Source organism: Vombatus ursinus, unplaced genomic scaffold (genome assembly GCF_900497805.2).
Source record: "Vombatus ursinus unplaced genomic scaffold, bare-nosed wombat genome assembly UNPS02014779.1, whole genome shotgun sequence".
In the NCBI taxonomy this organism is placed as follows: domain Eukaryota; kingdom Metazoa; phylum Chordata; class Mammalia; order Diprotodontia; family Vombatidae; genus Vombatus; species Vombatus ursinus.
Window position 1 is genome coordinate 41,982,136 of NW_020954557.1, and position 12,725 is coordinate 41,994,860.

The 12,725-nt window shown below is 35.9% G+C and overlaps 1 protein-coding gene across 1 annotated transcript in view; it reads left to right on the forward strand.

Annotated features, from left to right (window-relative positions):
* Positions 1–12,725, forward strand: part of GPR155 (G protein-coupled receptor 155) — a 51,009-nt gene that overhangs the window by 19,843 nt on the left and 18,441 nt on the right. Inside the window, exons 6-11 of the mRNA XM_027865821.1 lie at positions 79–234; positions 2,332–2,415; positions 3,579–3,696; positions 6,630–6,714; positions 6,816–6,906; positions 8,001–8,214. Coding sequence (XP_027721622.1) covers positions 79–234; positions 2,332–2,415; positions 3,579–3,696; positions 6,630–6,714; positions 6,816–6,906; positions 8,001–8,214 — 748 coding nt within the window. The remainder of the gene's footprint in view (positions 1–78; positions 235–2,331; positions 2,416–3,578; positions 3,697–6,629; positions 6,715–6,815; positions 6,907–8,000; positions 8,215–12,725) is intronic.

A 12,725-nucleotide genomic window follows, 5' to 3' on the forward strand; every position in this document is an offset into this window, starting at 1 on the left:
TATTTTCTGGAAACAAAGTTTGCTTTGATTTTTTAAGCAGAATTGTGAATCTTTCCCCATCTGGATCTCTGTTTGCAGGTAACCTCAGGGATGGTGATAAGTACTTTTGTGTCAGCTCCAATCATGTATGTTTCTGCATGGTTACTAACCATTCCCTCCATGGATCCAAAACCCATGGCATATGCCATCCAGAATGTTAGTTTTGATATAAGTATCGTCAGTTTGGTCTCTTTGGTAAGTAACAAAGTAAAAATGAAATGACAAGCAGAAAATGATGTCAAAGGCAACTTTATTATAGAAAGCAATCAGGAGTTTGAAAATAAAGTCAGTTTTGTTTTGTTTTGTTTTTTTCCTGTCAAGGCCCCAGATTTATAATAGAAGGTCTGGTTTTGAATCTAAATTTCACTGTTTATAGTCCGTCTGATCTTGAACGTGTCATGTCATCCTTTAGGTTTCACTTTCCTTGTAGGTAAAAAGGTGGGGTTGGGCTAGATCAGGGATGGGGAACTTACGGCCTCAAGGCCGCATGTGGCCTTTTCAGTCCTTGGATGTGGACTTTTGACTGAGTCCAAGTTTTATAGAATACATCCTTTTATTGAGGGGATTTGTTCTATGAAGTTTGGATTCGGTCAAAGGGTTGCACTTGAAGACCTAGAGGGCCACTTGTGTCCTCGAGGCCACAGGTTCCCCACCCTTGGACTAGATGGTTTCCTTAGGTCTCTTCCAGTTCTAAAGCCTGTGATCCTAAAGAGTTTAAAATCTGTAGTAGCTTAGAAAAGCCAACTCTGCTTACTGGGCATTATAAACCTCCTCATCTTAATTTGTTGTGGGTTTTGAGATATACTTTTAAGCTGAATGCCATTAGGTAAAGTTAGAGGATTGAATGTTGTAAGTTCTAGAAATATTTAAGATTGTTCATCAAATTTGTTATTCAAACTCAGAACATGTGGCAAGCATCTGTAGAAAAAGAAAAAAAGTATTTATAAATCATAATGTCCTGATTTTAAATCCTGTTTTAAATACCTGGTAAAGGAAAAGAGAAGAATCTGCTGTTTTGTCAACAGAGAAATATAATTGACAAAATGTTGAAATTTCTCTTTTTGTCATATTGAGGTTCTTAGAATCTGTGCTGAGTCTTAGGGATAGGGGCTGTATGGACAGCATTGCCATTTGCTTAGTAGTGAGAGGGAACAAAGAAAGCACCCAGAAGGTTTAATTGTAGGCTGTGTAAAGAGATGGACTAGAGATTTCTTCATTCAGAGAATAAAGCATGGAGAAGTGTTAAGTTTAGGGTTTAGTACTATATGTGTTTTGATATGCTTGTGTATATGGCCTTGAAGGAAAAGCTATACATAAGGTAGCCTGGCAAGCACCTCAGAGGATGAGCACCTCTCACATGAGGGCTTGCTGAGCTGTTTTCAGGGCTGTTCATCTACCTTTAGTGTCCACCTGGCACTCAAATCTCACCTGTAGCTCCAAAAAGCCATAGCATGTGCAGCGACCCCCTGGTAAACCTCAGCAGATGGGCTAAACCAGGTTGAGGGTAACTGATGGGCCACAAACCAATCAGTGAGTTTGGAGGTATCCCCCCCAGGTATGTGAAGACTTCTCCCAGTGGAATGGGCGGATGAGAAAAAATTGTTCCAACCATTGGTAAGGTACTGGTAAGCTATTGGTAAGGTATTGGTAAGCTGCTTAGAGCTTGGTCAGACATCCAAGATACCAAGGTCATCAGCTGCATCCCGGGCCATCACCAGTCATCCTGACTCTTGTCTTGCTACTGGACTTGGATGACTCTGGAAGAGAGAATGAGGTTGATAACTGTGTAACTCTGACTCACTTAAATCTAGTTCACTTGTGAGTCAAGATAGCACCCTGTGGTGTTATTGGTCCTCTTCAAAAACGAAGGACAAAACAACAACAACAAAACTGGCAAGTCCAAAGAGCAAAAATAGAAAATGACTTAACAAAGTGTGTAGAAGCTCTGCTTTACCTACAGATATTTAATTAACATGTGAGTTTAGTAACGCACAGCTACCCCTGCTTCCATTCTGTCCACAAAAAATTGAAGTGTAGGGATAATCTCAAAATGGCTCTGGATGTCTGTTTGGTCTAGGTATTAGTTCTCAAAGGCTCTATTCAAGGGAGAATTTCAGGTAAAAACATTATTATATCATTTCTCTGATTTTTTGCTTTAGATACTGATATTTTACTCTGAAATGGAATAAAATAGACTAAAGTAGGAATTTTTTAAAATAACTAACTGATGAGTTACTAAGTAAGTACTCAATTGAAACCATGTTATAAGCTGTTAACCTTTTAATCTTTCAGATCTGGTCACTTGCCGTTCTACTTCTGAGTAAGAAATATAAACAGCTTCCTCATATGTTAACAACCAATTTACTCATTGCTCAGGTTAGTAAGCTTAGAGGTTTTTAGAATTAAGAATTTCTTAAGCATTGCTCTAACTACTGTGAAAGATTATCATCCCCTTAGGAGGAAGAGTATTTGCTTGGTTATATTTTCCCAGATCTTTTCTAGTAAAAAAATATCACCAAATTATAAACCAGTTACAATTTGATGCTCCCATTATTATCTGATAAGAATTTTTTCAGTATTTATGGAATATTTTGAAATGAGGTAGGAATTCCTCTAATGGTTCTGAGAATGTTTCCATATTAAGAAAGTCAGTGTAGCTTGGCAGCCTGGGTGGTAAGCAGCAACTGTTGCTCCTAAACCCTTTGCCAACCTCTCTCTCTCCAAAAATGAAGCTGCCTACAGGCAACAAATAAAAGCATGGACAGTTAGAGCCTTGTGGCTTGTGTTATACTGTCGTTTCAGAGCTGGTTTTCTTGAAAGGGGAAAGTATGTGTCAAGATCTCTTCATGACAGAACAGTATGACTCCAGGGATCTAGTGTTCCCACTCTGATGTGTGTCCCTGAAAAAATCTTGGTACCAGACTGTGCTATGAGCTGCCTAAATTTTTGAGCAAGAGAACACTGAAGGGTTTGGGAAAAAACAAATCTGTGTCACAGGGTTGGTGACTGCTGTGCCTTCATAATTCTTTTAGACATATACTTGTGTTAAAGGTCATAGTACCTCAACATTGAAATAACTGTGGTCATATTATAATATGTGAGATAATTGAATCGTTAAAAACAGAACTTTAAAATTTTTATATTTCTAGTTGAATGATTTGTTATAAACAACAACTTAAAGGAATATTAACACTTTCTATGTAAAGTTTTTTTTAGCATTATTTGGAAGAAATTTGATAGAATTTGGACAGAAAGTTGACAGTTAAAACCAGGATCATTGTCAGTTTTTATTGAGTATACTATTAATATAATAGATTTTTATCACGCTCTATAGCACACTGAGATTTAGCTATAAATATTTTAGTCACTATTCAATAGTAATTAAAAGTTAATGTGCATAATATCTTTACTGCTAATGAAACTTGCACAGGTATGACTGACTATTCATAATGGATAGCGTTTCTTTTGTATTAACATGTTATAGTTTTCTTTAATGAGGACTAAACTGTTTTGTTTTTTGAATAAATCTTTGTCCACAGTCTATTGTCTGTGCTGGAATGATGATGTGGAATTTTGTTAAAGAGAAAAATTTTGTTGGACAAATTCTGGTGTTTGTTCTGTTATATAGTTCTCTCTATAGCACCTACTTATGGACAGGTGAGTTGTAGTATGAATGGAAGTTGTGTACTTTTTGAATTAATGAATGAATAAAAAGCTTTTATTAAGCACTTAATATCCAAGTACTATGCTAAATGATGGGGATACAAATATAAGAGTAGAGACAGTCTTTTCCCTAGATTCAGGAGAATGGTGGCCAACAAGGGATGTTCACTTTGAAAATTTAGAAGGGTGAGAAGTGTAGCTATAGGAGAACAGTAGCATTGGCAGTGTTGATTTTATTTTGGTTCCAGAACTAGAAAGCAAGCTAATGGGGAGTGAGAGTGGCTAGTAAGGTATGGTAGTGCCTCCAAGGAATGTATAGGTCATGTGAGGCCTACTAAAATCAAAACAGTTACAAGCAAGTAACTAGAAAAGAAGAAAGGGGGGGGGGGAGTGAAACCAATAATATTAAGACTGATTTTTATAAAATGCAGCTAACAAACTAGCTACTAAAGTATTTCCAAAGGAGGAATTCCAAAACAATTTGAGCAGGGTGAATTATTTTGACTTGGAAAAGATGTGAGGTCAATCTAGTCCAATCGAGTCATTTTATAAATGACACTACTTAAGTCTAAATTAAGTGACTTAATCTAGAAAAAAAGATTTTCTTCACTTGTTGAGTTATATTCAGAAGTAAAAATCTTCTAAATGGTCATTTAGTTGGTAATTTATTGTACACAATATAAAATCTTGGGTAAATTCTCTGGGCCTCAGTTTCTTCATCTGTAAAGTAATGATCTGTAAGGTCCCTTCTGACTCTCAATGCTAGTTCTGAGTTGACAACCTATAATAAACATGCCAGTGGTGATCTGTGAAATGATTGGGGTGGCACAGCTGAAGCTATCCTTAGGCAAAACTGTGAAGTAGGCAAAGTTTCTATTTGGGACCTTCTTCTCGGTTCATTTAAATTTTTAAAGGGAACTCTGAAGATATAAAATGAGAATTAATTGGGTTATTAGTATAGTGTAAATAGTGCTGGATTTGGGGTTAGAGGACTTTATTTCAAATAATCCTAGCTCTCATTTACTACCAGTGTGACTTTGGGCAAGTCATTTAACTTTTTTAGCCCTCAGTTTTCTCTGTGTAATGAGAGAGTTGGACTAAATGACGTCTAGGTCTCCTTCAGCTCAAATTTATGCTCCTAATAATTTGAGGGAAGTGGACTGCAAGGCCTTCTTTACTTCCTAGGAGATCATTCTGTGACCATGAAGTCATAGAATGGCTTATGCAAAATAAGTGAGAGTGTATTCTGAGGATGTTCCCCTCCTTTTTATTTTTTCCCTTCATTCCAGTGCTTGGAGCTATGCTTGTGCTGGTGGACTTTAGTGAGGAGTAACATGTAAATAGCTACTACCATTCCCCTTCCCCCAACCCCACTCGACAAGTGATACTTAGTGTACTACTTCTGAAAGATTGTTGACTCTTCATTAATTTCATCTTTGATACAAACTCTTGAGTTTTCCCAAAGTAATCTCTAAGCCATAGAGGATGACAGACTGCATGCTGAGAACAAAGGCCCACACTTGCCAAAAGTAGCGCCAGAAATTTTTTAAGAATTAGATTTTCCAGCCCTGGACAGTGTATGAAATGCATGTCCTTTTTTTTTTTTTTTTTTTTGTTAAAGAGTAAAGAAAAAGTATCTTTAATCTGTACTCAGGCTTTACCAGTTCTTTATCAGGGGATGGACAGCACCTTTCATAATAAGTCCTTCAGAATTGTCTTAGATCATTGTATTGCTGAGAATAGCTAAGTTATTCACAGTAGATCATCGTACAATATTTCTATTGTTGTGTACAATGATCTCTTGGGTCTGCTCATTTCACTTTGCATCAGTTCATGTAAGTCTTTTTTTATTAATTTATTTTGCTTTATCAGCAATCACTTCCATAAGCTTTTGAGTTTTAAATTTTTCTCCACCTCCCTCCCTAAGACAGTGCATAATCTGATATAGGCTATACATATACATTCCTGTTAAACATATTTTCACATTAGTGATATTGTAAATAAGAATTAGAACCAATAGGAGGAACCACCAGAAAGAGGAAACAAAACACAAGAAAAAAAAATAGCAAATACTATACTTTGATCTGCATTCAAACTTAATAGTTCTTTCTTTGGATGTGGATAGCATGTTCCATCATGAGGCCTTTGGAGATGTCTTAAGGATCCTTGTATTGCTGAGAAGGATTAAGTCTATCAATATTAGTCATCACACAACGTGGCAGTTACTGTGTACAACATGCTGCTGGTTCTGCTCTCTCACTCAGCATCAGACCATATAAGTCTTTCCAGGTTTTTCTGAAGTCATCCTGTTCATCAGGATGTTATCGCACAATTGTTCAGCCATTCTCCAGTTGATGGGCATCCTCTCAATTTCCAAATTCCAATTCTTTGCCACCACAAAAAGAGCTGCTATAAGTATTTTTGTACATATGGGTCCTTTTCCCATTTGTCTGATCTCTTTGGGATACAGCCCATGAAATGCATATTTTGAAGGCAAAAGGTACCTCAAAGGTCATCTAATCCAAACCTACCTAAACCAAAAATCCCTTTTATACCATCTCTGATCACTATTCCCCAAGGATGATAGGACATCACTTATCCTTGTGACCTTGAATGACATAGTTTCAGAATCAAGTTTATAGGAAAGCAATTGTAATTAAAAGCTTCTTACAATTTATACCATGGCATTTTTGGATTTTAAAACTCCACTGCTTTACTCAGTAGTGTTATTTAATTTTTAGTTGCAATTGTTTTGTGTACTGAAAGTTATCAAAAAGCAGAATGCTAAAATGGAAGCTCATTTTACAACTTACTACTTCTCTTGGTCTAACTGAAGTGGTTTTAATCAGTGTTCATACTTGCTTTGTTTTTCTACTAATTGCCACATAGTTGACAAATTTTTGTTTTTTGAAACATCTTGTTCATAGGGCTTCTGTCAATTTCTTTGTTCCTGTTGAAGAAGAAAGAGACAATACAGATTCCTGTAGGAATTATCATTATATCTGGATGGGGGTGAGTTGGTAGCTTTCTCTTGCTTAATTCCTTTTCATATACGTAATTGCTATTCAGATGCCTCTTTTCTGTCACTTTCCTCTTTCCTCTTGGTCTTGCAGCGTTCCTGCTCTTCTCGTGGGTGTTCTTTTGATAGCTGGAAAACATAATGGTGATAGCATTGATTCTGCTTTTTTTTATGGAAAAGATCAGGTAAGAGGAGTATTTAAGAAAAATCTTTGCATCTTATGAACATCTTCCAGCTTAAGGTCGAAAATCTCATACAACCTGGGGAGAAGAGAACTGGGGTCAGATACCACCTGAAACATATGCTATCTGTGTAACCATAGGCAAGTTACTAGACCTCTCTAGGCCACATTTTCTTCATCTGTAAAATGAGGGAGTACATGCAGTGATCTTTAAGGTCCCTTTCAGCTCTCAGTTTATGATCCTGCAATCCTTAAAAATGCTGACAGCATTTAATATGAACAGCTTTGGCCATCTCAGATGAATTAAGTAAATTGTACTTTAATTAGCATCTTTCACTTAGATTAGTCAAAACAAGTGTCATGAATACTTTGCATTTGTATAATTGTTTTTAGCTGAGGTTCTCCAATGCTTGAACAATTATTTAACTCTCTTAAATGGGTATAATTTAAATATAATCTATGTAAAGCCATCAACAGTTAAACAGTAATAAAACCAAAGTTCTTGACTCTTAAGTCATTTTTAGGTAAGAATTTAAAAGATAAAAATTTTTGGAAGAGAAAGGTGCTTGAAAGTGGAGAAATAGAGCCCATGTAAAAGTGGACTTGGGGAATCCTGTAGAGGCAAAACGAAAGCAGGCTATGTAAAAGAATTGAGGGACTGAAAGACCGCCAAGTTGTGTGCCTTCTGAGTGAATAGATGTCATTTTTTCAGAAGGTAGGTCTGCAGTGTTGAAAAAACCATCCGTAAAGAGGGAAAAGGTCGGTTGCCAAATAACTTGGGTGTTTTGCTTGTTTGTGTGTGTGTGTGTGTGTGTGTGTCACAGGAAACTTCATCAGTCAATATTTTTAAATACCCATTTGATAAAAGAGTATACCAATAAAACAGTTGAATCACCACAATGAAAAGCAGAAGAGCATAAATGTTATGCTTTGAACCAGTTAAACAAAAATCTTTTATTCATTCATAAAAGGAAATTCTAAATCATTTTGAACCATGAATAAGTATTTAATTTTGAACTTGTTTTTGTCTTAACATACTAACATTGTTAATATTATTGTGAAAAGAATATCATAACCCCTTTTTTCTAACTCTGACAGATGATAACCACAGCAGTCACCCTGTTTTGTAGCATATTGATATCAGGCGTATCACTGATGTGTATGAACCAGAGTACACAGGAAGGGAATTATGAGGGATTGGATCGTCGTTCTCAGAACAGCAAAACAGGGGAGGCTGAAAGGACTGCTGTTGAAGAAAGTCCAGTGCCAACAAATGAACCAGAACCTTATACAAGTTCTACTCTAGAAAGAAGTATGTCCCTTAAACATAAGTCAATGTTTATCTCTTTATACTTTAATAAATGCTTTGTTTTAAAGGGCCCTAACTGACTTGCCTTGAGTATTCTAGGTATTTATTCATCATGTGGGGAACTCGGACCTATGTAATTAGAAAACAACTAAGCAAAGCAATTGGTATGTTGCTTATAGTTCTTGTGGAAAATCATTTGTTAACTTTAAGAGTTAGAATTTACATTCTGAAAAATACATTGACTGAGAGAGGGTCTAAATGAAATCATCGTATACTTAGAAAATTCAACTACATTATCTTTTGGACAACAGTACTGACTGAAATAAGTCAAAGAGGTCTGGTATAAAAATTATTTCAATTGACAATAGAAGTATAATTCCTAACTAATAAAATAGTATCTGTTTATCAATATTAGTCCAGATTAGTCCAGTATAATTCCTAACTAATAAAACAGTATCTATTTATCAATATTAGTCCAGATTGAGCATTAGCTTTATTATATACATATCAGGAATGCAGAATCAGAATGCTGTTTTTATATATTCATTAGAGAATATGAAGATGTCATAAACGTAAAACATATCACTCCAGAAAAGAGATGTAAAAAGATATGAGATAAGAAGGAAAGTGTTTTCCTTTCTCCGTCTTTTGAAAAGAGAAAGAAAGAAAGAAGAGGGGAAGAAAAACCACCTATTTGGCAGCCTTGTCTAAAAGAGATTTTCATAGAGAAGAGGAAAGGAAAAGAAAGGGATTAAGTGAGATAAGACTTCACTGTTTGTTAAGTATTTTGTCATCATTGTAGGAAGTGTTTAAGAAATATGCCTTATGTTATTAATATTTTTCATTTTGCATCTGTATTTCAGATAACTTGATAGAGATTAATAGAAGTATTAAAAAGATGGAGAGGCAATAATCTTGTTGCTCAGAAAATCTTAATAGCTAGCATTATGTAATATTTTAAGATTTGCAAAGTTCTTTTACAGATATTATCCTGCTTTATCTTTACAACAATCCTGGGAGGTAGGGCCTATTATTATTCCTTTTTTACAGTTGAGGAAACTGAGACAGATGATAAGTGACTTGTGCAGGGTCACACAGCTATTACAGATCTAAAGTGGGATTTCAATTCAGGTCTTCCTGACTCCCAAGTCCAGTAGCTCTATCCACTGTACCATGTAATTAATGTACACACTGTACAAGTAATTAATGTAATAGATTAGTGGTGTAAAACTCCAATGAAAACAGATCTATGCTGGCCTATTGAGTTGGAAAACCACAAATTATCATTATCTGTGTTGAATTATATTTTTATTTATTTAGTTAAACATTTCCCAATTCAGTTTCTGTCTCTCATATATATGTGTATGTATATATACATATAGTTTTTAAACATAAAATATTTACTTAATGATAAGGCAAAAGCAAGAATAATTATAATAGTTATTAAGTATAAGGCAAATGCAATAATAATCAAAATCTCGTTGTCCTGGGTTACATTATCCCACCAATATATCATGTGAAAGAATGAGCACCTGCTTACAAAAACCTAGGAGGAAATGCTGTGAGTAAAGAAAATCCTTATGCCCAAATAGCCATTTATGGCTCTGGGCTGCAGGATCTAATTTCCTTGGTCCTTTCAGGAACAGTCTGTACCTCATAAACCTGTTTTCTGCTAGATGCTGACCACCTGCTCCTCACCACTCTTGTACTAGGCAAATCTGCTCTACTTCTGCTCTTGAACTGATGAAAGAGTTACAGGTTCTTTTAATTCACAATCACCCTTTAGAGGGCATTGAGAAAATATTTTTCCTTTCTTGTTTTTAATTTAAAATTTTTACTCTAAATTTAACAAACACTAAATAAAATGAGCATTTCTGCGTACAAACTAAGATAGATTGTATAGGCAACTCTGAATCTGTATTATGTACAACTTCCTTTTCCTTTTAAGTATATAACTTAAACACGTAACTTTCAAAGTTGTCCTGTTTGTGTTTCCCTGTGAATTTAAAAAATGCTTCAGTGACCCTCTTTTCCTTTTCATTAAACAACCCTATTGTTAGTTCTCTTCTCTCTCCCAAACCATCTCCTCTCCAAAATTTTTTTAAAAAAGAAAAATAAAATATTTATAGCAAATATACATAGTGAAGCAAAATAAATTCTCCCATTGACTATATTTGAAAATGTCTCATTGGATGCACCTTGCATGCATCACCTCTCTGTCAGAAGGTGAGCAACATGCTTCTTCATCAGTCCTTTAGAATCTTGCAAACAATCAGAATTTTAAAATCATTTAACATTGTTTGTGCAATATTGTTCTCTTGGTTTTGCTCACTTTGTTCTGCTCCAGTTCATACAAGTTTTTTCAAGTTTCTCAGAAATGGTTTCTATCATCATTTCTCATGAAACAACAATATTCATAAACCAAAAACCATTTGTGAACTATTTGTTCAGCCATCTTCCAATTGATAGATATCGCCTTTGTTTCCAGTTTTTTGCTATACCAAAAAAGAACTGGTATAAATATTTTTGTACATACTGATCTTTTCCCCCCTTCTTTGATCTTTTCAGACCTAGAAGTAATAATTTCTGGGTCAAAGTTGAATAATTTGGCCAGGGGTGGAGAGAAGAATCCGAATTACTTTCTAGAATGCTTTGTATCAGTTCATAGCTCCACCAACATTACGTGTATTTGTCATTTCCCTTTTTGTCAATATGACAGAGGAACCTCAGAATTGGTTTAATTTGTATTTCTCTTATTGTTGGTGATTTGGAGTATTTTTTCCATGTCCCAGTTATATATTAATCTGGTTCAGGCAACCCTGGCTAGGAGTTCAATATCTCTGCAGTAGATCATTGATAAAAATCTATTCAGAAAGCTCAAACTATAAATTCCCTTAAGTTGCTTCCATGTTTGGCCACATTGTATGTAAATATGTTATTTCTGACCCAAACAAGTGAATTTTCCCTGGAGGCTAATTAAATTTTTGAAAAATACAGTTTACTTAAATCATTGGAAATTAAAGCCCTTGATTTATAATAAGGAACATCCAGGTAAATCTTTACTAGCCGTTTCCAGGAAAGCTTTGGTAAAATTATTGCAGATAAAAGGGGCAGCTAGATGGCACAGTAGATAGTGCCAGGCCTGCAGTTACGAAGATTCATCTTCCTGAGTTTAGATTTGGCCTCTGACACTTACTAGCTGTGTGATCTTGGGCAAGGCATTTAACCCTTTTTGCCTCATTTTTCTCATCTGTAAAATGAACTGGAAAAGAAAATAGCAAACCACTTCAGTATCTTTGCCAAGAAAACCCCAAATGGGGTCACAGAGGGTCAGAACAACTGAAATGACTGAACATTGCTGATAAAATAAAATTCAACTAATTTTAGGAGCAAAGTGTACCATCCTGGGTCCACTAAAAAAAATGTAGCATTGCATATAATGTGTGCCATTGTAAGTAAATATAAGTTTATTTAAACATAGTGTTGAACCATACATAATTTTTTACCTGCCAGGGACCAGGGGATTGTGTAGTCTATTTTTCTACGGGAAGCTGCTTCCTCTCTATAGAATCTCTCCCAGGTGGTTGAGTTCCTGCTTGCTTGTGTACTTCTGGCAATGGGCCAAATAGTGATGCTGAGGAGGAAGGCAGCCCTCTTGTGAAAACCACCTGGTGGCGGCACTTATTCCTCTATCAAGAACTTCTTTATGGAATTTCACAATGAAAGAGGCCATCACAGTGATTCCGTCTGACCTTCTTCACTTTACAGAGCTGGAGATCGAAGCCCCAAGGAGTGACGTGACTCACCAGTGGTCATACAGGCAGTAGATACAGGCCTAGGATTCAGAGCCGGAGCCTCAGCCCCAAACCAGTGGTTCTTCTGTCCCACTCTCTTCTTCATGACAACCTTGCATGTCTGAAAGGCTACCATGATGCCTTTCCTAAAATCATGCATTAGCTGTCAGATCCCGGGCAAATCCACATCAGCCTCAGTTTCTTCATCTGTAAAGTAGAGCTGATAGTTGCTGTACCTTCCAGGATTATCTTAGGGATCAAGTGAAATAATGTATAGTTTTGCATACTTGCAAATTATATAAATGATATAATATTTGTAAAGTGTTTGGTGTAGTGCCTGACACAGAGTAGGCGCTTAATAAATGCTTGTTTTCTTCCTCCCTTTTTTAGAAGGCAACTAGGTGGTGTAGTGTATAGAGCATTAGACCTAGAGTCAGGAAGACCTGAGTTCAGATCTGGCATCAGATAGTTACTGGCTGTAAACCTCTGTCTGCCTCATTTTCCTCAACTGTAAAATGAGATTAATAATAGTACCTACCCCCCAATATTGTGATGATCAAATGAAATAATATTTGCAGACTTGCAGGTTATACAAATGAGATAATATTTGTAAAGCTCTTAGCATGGTGCCTGGCTCATAGTAGGTTCTATATAAATATTAGTTCCTTCCCCCAAAAAAGGCAGCTGTGTTGGCCTGTGATTTCTCTCTCTGCTAATTCT